The 16,382-nt window shown below is 44.2% G+C and overlaps 1 protein-coding gene across 4 annotated transcripts in view; it reads left to right on the top strand.

Annotated features, from left to right (window-relative positions):
- Nucleotides 1–16,382, top strand: part of LOC105566148 (telomerase-binding protein EST1A) — a 100,592-nt gene that overhangs the window by 53,941 nt on the left and 30,269 nt on the right. For all 4 annotated transcript variants that reach the window (XM_012019919.1, XM_012019917.1, XM_012019921.1 and 1 more), the window contains 4 exons: nt 4,973–5,085; nt 8,494–8,597; nt 8,833–9,006; nt 9,621–9,824. In XM_012019919.1, coding sequence (XP_011875309.1) covers nt 4,973–5,085; nt 8,494–8,597; nt 8,833–9,006; nt 9,621–9,824 — 595 coding nt within the window. The remainder of the gene's footprint in view (nt 1–4,972; nt 5,086–8,493; nt 8,598–8,832; nt 9,007–9,620; nt 9,825–16,382) is intronic.

The following is a 16,382-nucleotide window of genomic DNA, read 5'->3' on the forward strand; positions in this document are numbered from 1 at the left end:
TTATCTGTTTGAGCTTAATAATAATTATTATTACCGTGTAATTCACGTAACGAGAAAGTTACAAATATGACACTAACAATAATTCAAATAATTACACATAAATTAAACGTAATTTTTGAGATCCAAGTAGATAAAACTTTTTTATAATTTTCATAATTAAGCATGTCTGATTAAAAGAACGTATTTAACGACAACTTACACCCAGAAAAAGTCTGTTTAAAATCAAATTTTGACTTTACCAGATTTTTATTCAATTTCAAAGAAATGATTTCTTTACTCAACTAAAATTTTATTTGATTGAGACTGGAATTTTTAAGAGAATTCATATCTATTTCTTCAAATCTAGCAAGTGTTTTAGTAGAAGTAAATAAAAATTTAGTAGATTCAAAGAAACATGACGTATCTCATTTGTTTAACCTAAGGCCAGTATTCACAGTCAGATCTTATATTCAAGACCATCTTGAATTTATCTAAAGATATTGTATGGAACTTTTTATTGACGATGGGGTATCCGATGATGATCTGTAGACGGCCTTAAATATAAGATTTGACTATGAATACCGGCCTATATATTTTTTCTGGGTGTAGTGATTAAGTGACTCTGTCGTCTCTAGTCGTTTCTTACAGCACTCGATATCGATAAATAAACTGTAAATTAAATGTAAATCTTGAAATTAATCATTCCCGAATACGCTTTAGGACCTTATAAATCGGGAGATTAGCGCGAAAGACGATATTAATACGAGAATAATTGTTATCCGAACGTCTTTAGCCGCGGGCTCGTAACTGTCGCGAGGCATTCAGCACGTAGCGCGATCATGCTCAATGACGGCTGGCCTCGGGATAATTTCGATTCTGGGAGCGGGACAGATCATTAGCGTGCAAAGTGCTATCGAAATCTAATCATATTTAACTATCGAGATAAATTATAGACTCGTGCGAAGATGCTCCGGGCGCGCCTATCGGCTTTCAAAAATCTTCCTGTTTTTGCGCCACCTGTGAATTTTGGCTGACTACTGTTTTCAACGAAGCGGAACGACGTGTAAAATCGAGAGAGGAGGGGGGGGGGAGGAGGAGCGACAAATTGGCAACAAGGGCGCGTTAAATTCCCGCATACGTTTCATTCGATCGGCCGTGCCATGCTTAAATAGACGCGAGTGTGTTCTAGCGAGAGCCGATATCTCACGAGGGGCAGGAGGGAACGGGGAGGACGTGATGGAAGCGAGCGTGGCGTAGGTCACGGTCAACCGCTGCATCGTATCGAGGCTCGATCTTCTCGCGAGTCGCGCGCGTCTCGCACAGGTTTCCCGCGGCACTGTTTTCCACCATCGCTTCTCTCTCGCCGTGAATATATACATAATTTACCGCCCCGCTTTAATTATTACCGCATATCTGTTCTGATTTCACAACGGGAGAGAGAGAGAGAGAGAGGGGGGGGGGAAGAGACAGGGAGAGACACGGAGAGACGTAGAGAGACAGGGAGAGACACGAAGAAACCGAGAGACACGGAGAAACAGGAAGAGACCGGGAGAGACAGGGAGAGATCGGGAGAGATCGGGAGAGATAGGGAGAGACGGGGTGAGAGAGAGGCGGAGGGAGAGAGAGCGGGCTTGCTCGCGTGGATGCTGCGAGATATCGGCGGTCCACGTCGCGCCTTTGTCGAACGGATTAGTCCTCCGAGGAGGGAGGGATGAGGGAAGGAGATTTGTAGGGTGGCTCTCTCTCTCCACGCCGACTCGCGCGCCGCATTCGGCCACGGGTCGCTTCGTCGCAGCTGCGCGTAGCGACTATTAATTCAGGTTGACACTTGAGGTGTTTTGAATTATGGCTGTTGTATCGGACTATTAATTTCTTCGCGCGGTGATGCGCCCCGGCGAATCGCGCGCGCGGTGTGTGAGAAACTCTCGCGGGTAAAGACGTCTCGCGACACCCGCGGGGCGGTCGGACGTGTGTTCCCGTGGCGCGGCGACACGTGTTCGTGATTGTAATGCCTCTCGCTCCGTTTCCGATTCATAACTCTTGTACCGCTGCCGCAATTTGATTGACAAAGTCTCGGAGAAAGGGGGGAAAAGAACGGATTGGCGTGCTGGGCACTGAGGTCACTGGCGCGAGATGCTCAAGTGTCACGTTAATTTATGTCTGATAGTGTTTCTAGCATTTCGAGAGTTACATAAATTACCGGACTGAGAAAAGTATCCGATTAAATACAATCGGATAATCCAATTTCATCGGATAAATTTCATTGTATTATATATGATTTAATCGGAAAAATCAACAATCGCGGAAACACTACTTAATTGATTTATAATATAGAGAAATTGTATAAGATATTAATATCGTGGATTTTAACGGACGATGTCCTTTGATCGCAGTATTTTCATCCAATATATATTCACTTAATTCAATTTTACCTGATAATTTTCCACTTGCTGAACTCGTGCGAATAATGAGACATCGATTTGAGAGCTTTACCTTCCCGCACACCCGGCGCGAGCCCGTTGGGCCCCCGAATTGCGGCGTGCCCCGTGCTGAATCACGCCATTAAATAAGGGACCTAAGAAGAGCACGGGGAAAACCCACGACGCCCTGCCCGGTGCTCTCGAGGGACCCCGCAGGCCGGGCGTTTCACAAAGGGGCCGGGCCGGCGCGTTTCGAATTGATCATACGCAAACGTGAGCGAATACTTTTTGATGCGCGGGGCTTCGTGCGCGCTTGCGAAGAAGACCAGGGAGGAGAAAGAAAGAAAGAGAGAGAGAGAGAGAGAAAGAGCAGTGCGCCGTCCATCTTATCGACGCACGGCGCGTCGTCGGCTTCTCGGCGCGAGTTTCGCTAATGAGATAAAATAAAAGAAGAATAAGAGCCGGTAAGAGAGACAGAGAGAGAGAGAGGGGGATAAGAGCGCGAGAGTCACGCTTGTCCGACTGATGCAATCTACTGTCCATTAAACGAGCCTCAAGGCTCCCTCTTCCCCTCTTACTCTTGCTCTCCGTCTCTCGTTCTCTCTCTCTCTCTCTCTCGCGCGCGCGCGCTCTCTCGCTCTCTCTCGCTCGTAACGTCTCGTAACGCAAGTGTTTTTTTTTTTTTGCGTAACCAATGGCTACTATCTGCCTGGGATAGGTTAATCATTGTTGCTCGTTAGCGATTAACAATTACGTGAGTCAAGCGTTTCCTTGGCAAGGACGCCGCGCAGCGCGGGATCCTCTCTCGATCTTGATCGCCGTTGCACTCGGAGCGGCGCGCGACGATTCAACGCGGACGCGGACCCGCGCGACGGCGAGGCCCCATGGCAGACACGATTAACCGATGACCTTTAACGACGCCGGCCGATTAATCGCGCCGGGGACCGCACGCACCTCCGTCGCGAAAATTAAGCGATCGGTATGGTTGCCCCCTTCTCACGTGATCTCCGTCGTCGCCGTCGTCGTCGCACGTGTATCATTGAGATTCCGTGGCCGCCACGTCGGGACGACGGGGTTTACGCGCTAAAAATTTATAGCCAAGCCCGTTCCTCTTTCGCAATCGCGAGGCGAGCAATAAGTAATGTCGCTTTACATCGTGACGAGGCACTAACACGCGGAATATAACCGCCGCGCATTTCCGGCATTGCGCATTCTTTCAGGTTGCTCTTGTTTCGCACGGTGAGAATTTGCGCGATCTCGGGGCCCGCTACGCGCAACGAAAGAATTAATTGAACGAGCGACTTTGGCTTTACAGTAATACGGAAGTGGCGAATGGAAAACGTATGCCCTGCCGCGGGTAAGTCGTTAATAACGTCGGTGGAACGAGCGGGCCGCCGGTCATACGAAGTACATTAAATGTATAAATCCGTGATCTATTATTATTATTATCCGCCGCGCGCATTACGCGCGCGCGGGTCCCCCTTCCCTGCCGCAATAATTTCCAATATGTAATTCTCGACATTGATAATGAATAGTCGCGCGGGGATATATCATGTTCGCGCGAGGGCCCACGTCCGCCGCCTCCTTCGCGCCACAAATGGTTGCGGATATAAATTTTATCCGCGCCGCCCGTTTTGTCCCTTTTTATTTTCTTCTTCCAATCGCGCTCATTCGGATCGCAGATTTATGTATCTCACCGTAGCCTGCGCGAAATCGCGCCACGTCCCACGCGGAGGCGTGCGAAAATTCAACGTGCGTCCCGCCGCGATCGCACGCGGAAGCCGCGAATCTCGCCGGCTATCCCGACGCGGTTTTCGTGCGACGCATCGAAACTTTGTTTTCGGCAAACGGAATTTCATCGGGGGCCTCGGTCACGTCGGATGCGGTAATTGTACCCCTTGTGGCAAGAATTCGTCGCGTGACGAGTGATCCAGAACCGAAAATGTTTACCGCGCGTTAAGTGTACGCCAGGTAGCCGGTGGCAAAGAAAGCCAAGCAGCAATTTGCCTGATTATTTATTTATTTTTTTTTTTACAAGCCAATGCTTGAGCAAGTGTTGTTTGCACAGCCGGCAAACCTCGCGAGCTGTCCGGGCACTTACGCCGTCACTCTTACAAAAACAATAATGAGGAATCTGAAACCCGTAGAAAATTAGTCCCGAATATTATCTCGAGATGTAAGAGAAGTTCGTCGGCCTCGCGGCGCCGAGGTGGCGTCGAGCGATGCAGGAAAGTCTAGTAAAAAAAAAATGTATAATTTTGGGGAATCAGAGATCGTTATATCTCATCTGAATGCGGCGCAAATGATAAATCACTCGATCGATGGGCTCGGACTTGGAAGGGAGCTCGGTCTAATCGGCTAAAACGTAGAAAGAAATTAGACCTTGGCATTATCGAATTCCTTCCTCGCTCTCGGCGTTTGAATTATGTATTAGACGAACGATCGAATTCGCCTGAGTTTTGTCCAAATCACGCTGGACTTTTATCGTGACGTGCAGCCGCGAGCGATCCCCTCGGATCTTAATGAATGTTACAAAACTTGGAGGTTTAATTCTATCCTCTCGTTTGTTACAGCCCGCCGGGAGACGCGTGGAGCAGACTGGCGACGATGGTGAATCTTCTAGAGAAATTAAATTACACCAGAACGACTCTGATTCAAGGCAAGGACACGGAAGATCGCGTGGAAGGTAAGGGAATGTACTCGACTGTGTGAAGGAAAGTCAGTTCGGTAGCACTGAATAGTTGATAAGAGCGGAACGCAAATAATTCGAAAAAGGATATCATAGAAACTTTAAATACAAATTCCTTAATGTTATTTAATATATATATAAATGACTACTTTGCTGACGAAAGATTTATCGAACATTTATTATTTTCCGACAACTTAGTCGATAAATTCACCCTCGAAGAATATTTTCGACATTATTTCTATTTTCTGCTGTCAACTCTAAGAGTAATATTTTATTCGCAGCTGACGACTCCGAAATATATCTCTCGTCGGTAAATTATTAGCAACCAATAGTAATAAAATGCATTACTTATTGCGGCATTTCGATGACGTTCACGCTGATTAAGCGCGCGCGAACAGCGAGAGAAATGGCCACCGATCGGAACGCGCGGATGAGATGCGAGCGATTCTCGCGGGCTGACCTGGACCAGACTTAATCGAAAAAGTCGCGTTCCTCGAAGTCGGTGAAGTCGGTGCCCGGTCTGTTGACCCGTAGATAGCTGGCGCGACGGTTGCGTAACGGTGAATACGTTCGACATGACCACTGCAATGCCATTCTCTTGCAGCCGTTTTACTAGCGTGCTGGCCAATGGTCTTTCAGCGTGCGTGCGAGCCACATCGCCACTATATGCATTGCCGCGGCGCATGTTATGAATACACAAATTGCATTGCCTCGAAGCCCATTCACGCGTGGACCTCGCCACGAAGACGACCCGGCTTTGCGATCTTCCGCAGATTTTCCGGCGACCGTACGAATTTAGCACGCATCGGCGATTCATCCGGCCGGATCGTCCAGCTCTTCGAGCTGTGGATGTAAAACCGATGACAGTTCATTATTTTACACTCTGTAAAATAGCATAGATTTAGGCCCGTATTCTGATTTCTTTTCTATCGACAAAAGCGTTTCTAAAAGTGACCTGTAGTCGGTGACGTTACAACGTGCTTAAGCGACCCTACGCTGGGACTCGCTCGCGCACTCCTCCAAATTTTGCGCCCTACGCTAGAGCGTATTGTATACCGTCTTGTAACGGCATCAACGGTGACGTTACAACATGCTTAAGAACGTTTCACCAAACGTCGCTTAACTTTAAAATCTTAATTTAATTCATTTTCTAAAGTAACAGTTGAAAAGAGACAAAGAACGAATTAAGCTCAGGTATTGTCTTTAACAGTGTAATTATTTTTTAACCTTTGACTATGAAATTAATTATTCGGACTTTGGTTAGTTGTTGATTTGCAGTACCACTTGAAGAGGACCCAAAAAATAGGGTCGAGACGTGGTAAACTAATAAAGTAACTAGCCAGTTGGGTTGACTATAAGTTTCCACACTCAATTTTTAATCATTACTGACGGTAAGCAAACTCTCCTATGGTCAAACATACTTGAAGCTGTAAATTAAGTTAAGTTTAAACAACATTGGTGAAACCGGACCTTAGGCGCCCCTACGCTGAGACTCACTCGCGCGTACCTCCAAATTTTGCGCCCTACGCTGGAGCGTACATCGCATACCGCCTAGTAACGGCACCGCTTGTAGCCAATCAGATGGCTTATTGGCACTTTTACGGGCGCTTTTATTGATAAAAGAGGGTCCAGAATACGGGCCTTCATCTTTTCGGCTTCATTTTAGCCCGAGAAGAATATCGCATCAACGGTTCTCCAATATTTAGAGGCAAAGAGTCAGAGCGTTATATTATCGTTAAAATGATTGGGGCTACATTCTTATATTCTTCGGTACCAAAACTACTTTTTATCCCGTCGGCTTTGTAGTGAACCTACAACCGATTGTTCGCTGATAGTTGTCAACGATCACTGGCAGGCCGTCAAGAACCACAGTGGTCGATCGCGAACGCGTACGCTTTTCGCGAGCGGAATACGGCGGATATTTCTATTTTTGACAGATCACTAAACTTGATCGCGAGTTCGGTCTCGAACTGGGTCTTCCAACGGGTCCGGTCGCCTGGAAACGCGCGTTCCAGTTTCACGGCGCGTCCTTGCTCGCGGTACACTTACCTCTAAACCGAGTACGTATGTGCGGACGTCAATACGCGTGGCTCATAGCGAATATCGTTACGCACATATCGGCGAGGGTACGGCTGACTGGCATTAATAAGTTCGTCAGAGCCGTAATCCGATCGCGGCCTTTCGTTAACGCTACCTTTGCCTGCTCCGAAGTCGTTAACAGTTAATTGAGTTTATCCACAATTGATTGTTTAAATTTAAACAATCTTTTGATATTTGCGTTTAAAACCGGGTTCATGATGAACAACTTGTATTGACGAATTCGGACGGCGGTGTCAGTAGAGGAAAGTCCTCTATTACGAGATTGGTTTCTAATATGAGATAGCAGGTTTTCAAATTCAATCTCAAATCTTTCGCAACGATTACACAATCTAACAATGAATTTTCCACTAAACAGATTTCGCTCCAAGGGCAATAAATTAATGGTGGAATCAACAGATGATGCCTATTAATTGAACAGAAACCCCCACTATCTCATATTAGCAGCCTATCTCATAATAGGCCACTTCTATTATACTTGCGAGAATGAGTTTGCACTGAAGGAATTGCTCATTCGTTTATTCCCGCTAATGTTTGCTTGGGATAGATTTTTTCAGGGTGTAGATGCAAAATTCATGTGTACGAAGAATTTAGAAAACTCTTCGCGTCAAAGTATCCAACGATCAACGTTATACAATTTTATTGCAAGGTCTCGAGTCGCAATTTTGGTACCATTTTGACACTTTTAAGGATAATTTACACCTAATTAATAGCTGATCTAAGTAAAAAGATCTAAGATTACACCTACATAGACCAGTAATAACCTACTTTGATGACATTATATTTTTTTACTCCTCCCTCGAATCTTTAAAATTCTAAAAATTTACTTTAGCTCCTACTTAAAAGGACCCACTTTAATGCTAGCTTGGCAAAAGTAGAAATTTCCGACACTATCAGTTTTAAAGTAGGAGTAAATTTTATACTTGCAGTTCGACCTCTTTTACTGTCGTATAATAGAATTAAAGGTTCAACACGGGGCCAAAATTTCGACTCGGACGTGGCAATTTTTATATCGTTGACAATTTATCTACGCCCGTGTGTGCGTTGTAAAATCTTAACGCCGCGCACGACAGACAACGGATCGTTTGAACCGCGAGCGCGCTCTGTCGATTTTAAATCGTGCCGCATAAACGTCCGAGCTCCTTTCGCGATACGTGATACAGATCTCCGTACGTCGTCGGTCGCGCGAATTCAGGGTCCGTATGCTTCTGAAAGAGGATCTGATTTGGCACGATCGCAAAACTTTCTGTATCGAGCATCGGTCCTCGTGCATAAAGGATGTGACCGGATCTCTACGTTTGATTTCAGGCCTGGAACTCGTTAAACTACCGGAAGATATCACGCTGGCCGGATTCACTCCTCTCATGCTGAATCCGCAGGACCCGTGCTACGTGGAGAAAACGGAAGATATGGTAATTCACATTACACGTTACGTCTTCGACGATCGCGCTGATGCGCATTATCTGCGAGACTCGTGCCCCTTGTTGGTAACAAACTTCGCAAGCAAGCTTGAAACAGAGCCCCCCCGTGTCTCGAGATATTTCAAAGTCCCGGTAGGACTTTTAGTGCACCAGTGTTTGTACCCGGGGCATCCGCGCGGCATCGCCCGACTTCCATCGCATGGGTAAACTCGCGACGTGTTTTCAGGAAGTGGCTCAGATGTGCCTCAGGATAAGCAAGATCCTCTTCTTCGGTCAAGTGTTCTTGTGCGGCTTGGAGACACCGGTGCTGAAATTGCAGAAAAGCGAGACCGGCGTCAGCGAATATGTTTCCGTGGTCGAGGCTTCGAGCACGAGTTCGCCGAGTTCGCCGCCGACACAGGTACGTGGTAACTGTCGTAAATCTAGTCCCCGCCTACCCTTGCTTCTAAAGAAAACGCATTCGGGCGCGCTTGCAGTTCCGCGAAATGATTTTGGAGGCAACAAAGGAACCGACCGTGGTCGGTCAAAAAATTATCTTTTTACCGTAGACTATCTTACAAAATTATCTTTAGCCGACGCATCTCGCGTGTATAGAGGAAAGTCATCTATTAAGAGATAAGCTTCTAATATAGGATAGCAGCTTTTCAACTTCACTTACACTTTTCTCTCGCGGCGGAGTACACAATCTAACAATGAATTTTCCACTAAACGGATCTCGCTCCAAGGGCAATAAATTGGTGGAGCCAACAGACGATGCCTATTAATTTAGTAGAATCTCCGCTGTCTCATATTAGAAACCGGTCTCGTAATAGGGGACTTTCCTCTACGTCATAGTCAAAGTGGATATATCGCGCGAAGTATCGAGAGTTCGTGGAATCCCGTAAACAATGACGAAGGGGCCGATTACGAAATGTCGAAGCGAAAATCGAAGAGCGGGGATCTTTCCCGTCGGATCCGTTAAATCCGATCGCTGCCACGACTCGTTATCCGGGAACGGGATTAATTCACTTCCAGAGCGACTCGGAGCTCCTGGTAGAGAGTTACAGCGAGGGGGAGGAGGAGCCGATTTCAACGTTGAGAAGATTACCCTCGTGCGGCAACGTGCCCGACGATACGACGGCTCCCGTGGCGGCTGTCGAGATAAGGTCGCTGATCGAGAGGAAGGAGGAACTGGAGAGGCGGCAGCGGAAACAAGATCGGCATCGACAGCGGGTGCAGGTGAGTGCGAAATACCCTGTAGCGATACCCTGGCGCGTACGCGACCGGGGATGATCTATCGATTTGTCTGCGCGGCGTATAACGCGATGGAGCGCTACCTATTACACGCTGTTACGTTGTAATGCCCGATTAAAGTTGCGTATTAACCGGCGAACATTATTGCGCAAAACGACAGCGCTGAGTAAACGAGGGTAGAAGTTTGTAACAACGTTACCGCGATTATCACGGCACTTGATTCACCCTCGTTCGAATTTTATGCGTGCGTGGGTACGTGTCCGAAATTATTGTATTATATTTCTGTGCTGGTCCAACGGATTACAAATACGCAGCTTTTACTCCGCGATAAAACAGACACTTCTCATACAGATCGCCTCGCTTTTGTTTCGTAAGCGGTACAAGATCGCTTTTCATACAATATGAATTTTAATTAATTCATTTCAGTAATAAAATGGTGTTGCTCGGACAAATCGCGCGAATATGTCTGTGATCTCACTCTTGGAGTCATCTTGAATTTTAATAAAACAACGTTCATACGTGACGTACTTACACGGAAAGAATTTTCTCTGAGAATTTATCCTGAAAATCATGTAATCGTGGGCCGACGTGACGTTTCGAAGAATTTTGTGACATTTTACCGTACATTTTACTAGTAGAATGTATAGTGAAACTTTAAAGAGCTCTCGTAAAGTTGTTTAAAATGCCACGTTGTCTCACGATTTTCAGGGAAAATTCTCTCCGTGTGGAAAATTTTTGTATATGATATTTTTCACGTTATGCTTAAGATTTTTTAAAAAACGCGTGTCGAATGAAAAATGATCGGCACCTTGATTAGACGAATTATTCGGAACAGACGCAAATGAATGTCAACGCAAGCAGCTCCGGGGACTGCGCGCTATGAATGGCGTTTCGAACGAGCTCGAGATCGATGAGGAATCTCGCCGCTTCCGAAATTTCCTCACGCCGCGCGCAGTCTTCCGCCGGACGGTGAGTGTCCCTCCGCGAACATCGCCGCCGAATGATTGCCCGACCGCCGCGATACCGATCCAACCGCCTATAACGCTGCCCATCCGTCCTGATTTGTCGCCTCGCCTCGGAACTTAACTCGCCCAATCGACAAAGTACCGACTAGACGCATTCATCGTAGCTAAGTCGAACTAAATCAAGAGATTACAACACGCGTTTGACTTCTCGCAGACGAAGGTGGAGAATGCAGTAGATTTCTGCCTCCTCTCCCGCTCTCCCTCCTTTTCGCATTCCTCCACCCTCTGTTACACCACCCTGCCGTCCTTTTATTTCGGATCCTCTCTCGCCGCAGACTCTCGCGCAGCACGCAAGCCCGCCGTTTTTATTTACGGCATCGGAACTCCTCCTTTTTGCATATTTATTATCTTACCCCAGCTTGGAGCCGGATTTTGTACGTACTATGTGGCCGGCCACGTACTCTCTATCCTTCTCGGCGCGATACCTTTCTTCTCGGTGAAAAAGAAAGAATAAGGAGTAGGCTAGCCAGAGATCCTGCACACGCGCGACCGTTCTATTTTTTTAGTTTGAATTTTCTTCATCGTCGATATAATTTTTAGTTTTAACTTCACGAACGGTATTGCGTATTTTCGTTGATTCAATGAGAAAAGATAGAGCAATTGAAAGATATAGTCGGAACCTTTAAATATATTTAACGGCATAAAAAACCTACTCGCGTCTTTGCTCGGGTTTTAAAATGGTTTCTTCTTCGAGAAAATCCAAATTTATCGGGTTAGGATGCTCCGCTTTTTTTTTCCCACGCTACTCGAGAAGGCGATATAAATTACTCGGCGCTTCCCGTATCTCTTGAATTTTTCGACCGGCGCTTTTATCAGGAAGCGAAGCTGGAAGCGAAATACGGATCTCCGTAACTCTCGGTCGTAGAATTGTTTCGAGGATAAAGTTCGGTGGAAGACCAATGCGACCCCGTCGAAATAAATAGCCGCGATATCGTAGCCGTCGGTAGTTTGTTCGACAGTGCCGATGCAGGTTTTATCGCGGGTCGTCCTGCTCACGTTCGGACACTCTGCTTTTTTACGCGGACTTTTATACATTCGATTGGCTTTTCTCGCTTGCAAAATGCGATAACGACTGCGCTGAAGTTGTACTCATAAATCTGCGTGGGGCTAAATTTTCTTTTGATGAATTGTTTTCTCGATCAAAGGTTTCAGAATTTGTCAAATTCGACAGTTTCATCGAAAGTATCTTCCATGAACTATTCTTTTTATTTAACTTAATATTTCATATTCATATTATTACGCATTATAAAAGCCGTTTACATGTTATATACAATGTTCAGCTACATAAAAGTTTAATGGCATATATTTAAGAGATTAATTAAAGTAAAAAATCCTGAAAGATGATGAGGCCGTATAATAAATTACTCGGACTACGGTTGTTCCATCATCGCCCGATGACTCCTTTTCTTCTCGGAGAGTTTCGTTCGCCTGCAAAAACATAGTTAATTACGATCGCGCACGTACTATCAGAATACGACGATCGCACGGTGCAATCCCGATGGTTTCTTCTTTATTAAAAGCGAAAGAAGTAGCTTTCTTCCACGAAGGATTTTTAATATAATATATAGTTCCAGATGTCCAAATGATAAGCGTATTACATTTAAATCTGTGAGAAATTCGAAGCGCGATGTGATATCTATTTAAATTGAAGCATCAATTAAACGAATAATTTTCGTTATTATCACGAAACAATAACTTTTAACTCTCGTTCTGTACTCGGAGAGGATTTTCTTTTAAAATTTACTGAAAATCGTGTACTCGTGGAACATGGCATTTTGAACAACTTGGTGATAGCTTTTTGAAATTTTACCATACATTTTACTAGTAGAATGTCATGAATCAGGACCGATATGTATCCCACAATTGAAGTAGGAAAGACGATCCTTTAATAAAATATTTATTTGTGTTAAATTTGTTTGCATTATATTTTTATTGGATAAGTATTAAAAATTTGTCTCATTACGATACGATAAAATTTTATGCTCGATTGTTCGGATATCACATTTAAATATAAAAAATAATAAAGTACCTAGTTTGTATAAATATTCAGTTTAGTTGGCGCTATTTGACGATACATTTTACTAGTGAAAAGTGGTAAAATTTCAAAAAACTCCAAGTTGTCCCACGATTACATGATTTTCAGGATAAATTTTAAGAGAAAACTCTCCCGCGTACGGTTTTGAAAGAACAAATCGTACGAGTCGTCCGTCGTAAGTGATCGACGTGATTGAATTGCGCGAGATTAATCGTTTATCGTGACAACGAAGACATCTCACTGTGAGATACAGGTGAGCTATTAACGAGTCTACGAAAGAGAAAGCGAAAATAAGAACTCGCTCATGAAAGAATATTTGAAACGCAACGATTATTCAGTCTCTGCTTATTTTGTAGTTGAATATTATTTCGGCACTGTGTATGAGGCACGCGACCTTGGCATGTTTGGCGCGCGGCTGTTATCGATAAACAAAGCCGACGCGCTACCATTCACCCTCGGACGCTCGAGCGAGCAGGTAACGGCGCGCGACGCTCCGTGGATCCTCGTATTACCTCTCGAGACGTGATCGCGACAAGTATTAAACGATACCAAACGCTGTCGCGCCTTGCAATTGTTGTGATAAAACGGTTCTTATCGTCAGCTCGCGCGGTCACAGATTTGTAAACGTACGCAAGTTCACGTGCTATTATTCGCGCGACGCCCCGTGAATCTTCGCGTTATCTTTCGAGACGACACTTTTCCATCGCGACGAAACCTCTCGCAGAGTTTCGTCCACACAATATTCACTTGCACAAACATAGTTAATTACGGCCGCGCGATATTTTATGCACTTCCGTCTCTAATCACGTAACGTGTGCGTCTCGCATTGTAAGAGAACTACGTGAGAAAAGTTGATGCAACGAATCTAAAGTGACTTATTAACGAATCACCGAGGTACAAACGCCACGTTAATGCCGCGGGATTGATACGAATATATTAAAAAAATATATTTATTAACTAACTGTATTTAATTACTAGAAGTGTCGCAACGCTGCTCGATATGGAATTAATTCATCGCCGCGATATTCCGTTAATAACCGAACTTATTCCACTTAGTGCATTCGAAAACGATGACAAATTACACTTAAATTGCGAAAGATTTAAAGAATACGCGATGCGAAGTATATTAGGGAGATAACAATTGGCGGTAAATAAGATTTATAATTTCTTTTTTCTATCTCTGATTCTTACGATTCGAGAAGTCGCGTCTCGTCCGCTTTTCAATAGCACACTTAAAAATTGGCAGAGCAGAATATTCGGCGCATGTTTTGTTTATTTCGTGCTCGGGGCAAAACAAGCCGGTTTACGCACGGCCTGGTGTCTGTTATTACAGCGCGTGGTACGCTCATTGTTTACGTAAAATCACAGTCTGCTATCATTCGCGCGAGACCCGAGTCGTCGGATAGCACGGCGTGAGCCGCCCCGTGTGTCGTCGCGTTACTCGCGACAAGTACCAAAGAATACTAAACGCGATGGTCTTTCACAAACGGCGATTATCGTTGATTAACCCTTCAGTCGTCGCGTACTTATTTTTCGTAACGCGAGTCGACGTGGAATCGTGAGAGACCGCAGTACAAAAAGTCAAGTTATATCTTTTAAGAGCGTTCCTTCATTTAATTGGAGTTACGAATTTACGTAGAATACAAGAAAAGACTTTATTTTGAAAAACCTAATCTAGTCAAACTTTCAAAATTACGTTCGATCAAGTTGAAAGGAAATGAAGTTACCGTTGAGCTGTTTAGGATTCTATGAAGAATGGAGGGTGATTTATAAGTATTCCCTGTTTATCGAAGGCAATTTATCGGTATATATTTTACGTGAGTTACTTACGCGAGGCCGGAATCTAAACGGCAGAGGGGAGGAATTATAAATCGTTGCGATATTCACGGCCGATAGTTATTTCTTTGAAATATCTCACATCGTATATTCTTCCAGTTTTTATCCGCAATTTAAATGTAATTTAGCCGAATTAATTTCGAATTCAGCAAGTGGAGTAGCGGTCATTAACGGAACGCAGCAATTACTTAAGTTGATTCCAAATCGAGTAGCGTTGCGACATTTATGTTAATTAAATATAGTTGTAATTAATGTCACACTTTTTTTTATATATTCGTGAGAATCTAACAAATGTAGCGTTTGTACGTCGGTGGTTCGTTAAGAACTTGTGTTGCTTTAGATTTATTAGTTTCACGCAATTCTTTACTCGCAACGTGACAAGGTATACGTTACGTGATTAAAACCCAGAGTACCGTGCAAAGTGTCGCGCGATGATTGTATCCTGATAATTAGTGCGCGAGTAATTAATCTTTCTTTCGCGAGTGAGTGCTACATGAATATCGCAAAGACGCAATAACGGAGCAACTACGGAGCGATTGTTAAAAGCTATTTCCAGTCAACGTTTATGTAAGTACCATATTTTTATACCCAATGAAAACGCTTGATTTCGTTTTTTTTGTACAAAGCCGAAATATCAATACAAGCCGCAGACTCTATACGCGACAGATTCGACAGTGATTTCTTCAAGGACTAAATTGACGTGTGTTTAGCATCGCACTTTGGAGAATAATTAAAGAATCGGAATTTAGCGTGACAGTATTTTTGTTATTGCCTATGACTCTTGAAAGTTCGTTATTAAAGTTCGATAATTGAAGAGGCGGTAGTAATTACATAGTTGATAGAATTATGAAAATCGATAACTAACAAATTGATACGCGTTTAAGCTACGTAATATCGTCGATCAATTTTAATCGCTTCCATAGCCCGAGGCTATTACATTTTCAGGATTTATGATTTCAATTAGTCTCCAAAATTCGCCATTAAAGTATTGCATAATGATGCGAGATACCTTACGTATTAATATCCCAATGTTTGAAGTTTGCAACGAACGTGAAGATCGGAGGATTTAATTTTTCGCGATATTATCGTTAAATATGTGTCATAATTAGACGTGCATTTTTAGTACACGAGAGTTTCTCTTAAAATTTATCCTGAAAATCATGTAACCGTGGAACGACATGGCATTTTGAAAATTCTTATGAGAGTTTTTGAAAATTTACCACACTTTTTACTAGTAATTGTGCTTAGTATACATTTTACTATTAAACTGTATGGTGAAATTGAAAGAAAAACTCTTGTCCCACGATTACACGATTTTCCCGATTAAATAAAAGGAAATTCTCTCCGTGTATACTCACAGTAATTTCTCGACGATAGTTTGCTACGAGGTCCCCCCCCCCCCATCCTTCTCGCCGACAGACTGTATAGTTAAACAATTATGATATTATCTGAAACTCGTGGGTCAATTTTAACGCCTGAATGAACCTGCCTTGGAATCTAGAACAATCCTGTTGCATGCGTAACACCTCGGAACCAGTTTTTCCGCGGACAACGGTGAATCTGGATTATGCCACTCGAGTCGAGTGAATTGCGTTTTGCACATCCCGCAAGCTTTGAATTACCTTAACGCAAATTAGCCCGGGTGAA

The sequence above is a fragment of the Vollenhovia emeryi genome, unplaced genomic scaffold (assembly GCF_000949405.1).
Source record: "Vollenhovia emeryi isolate VEMERY1.0 unplaced genomic scaffold, V.emery_V1.0 DF939146.1, whole genome shotgun sequence".
Lineage (NCBI taxonomy): Eukaryota > Metazoa > Arthropoda > Insecta > Hymenoptera > Formicidae > Vollenhovia > Vollenhovia emeryi.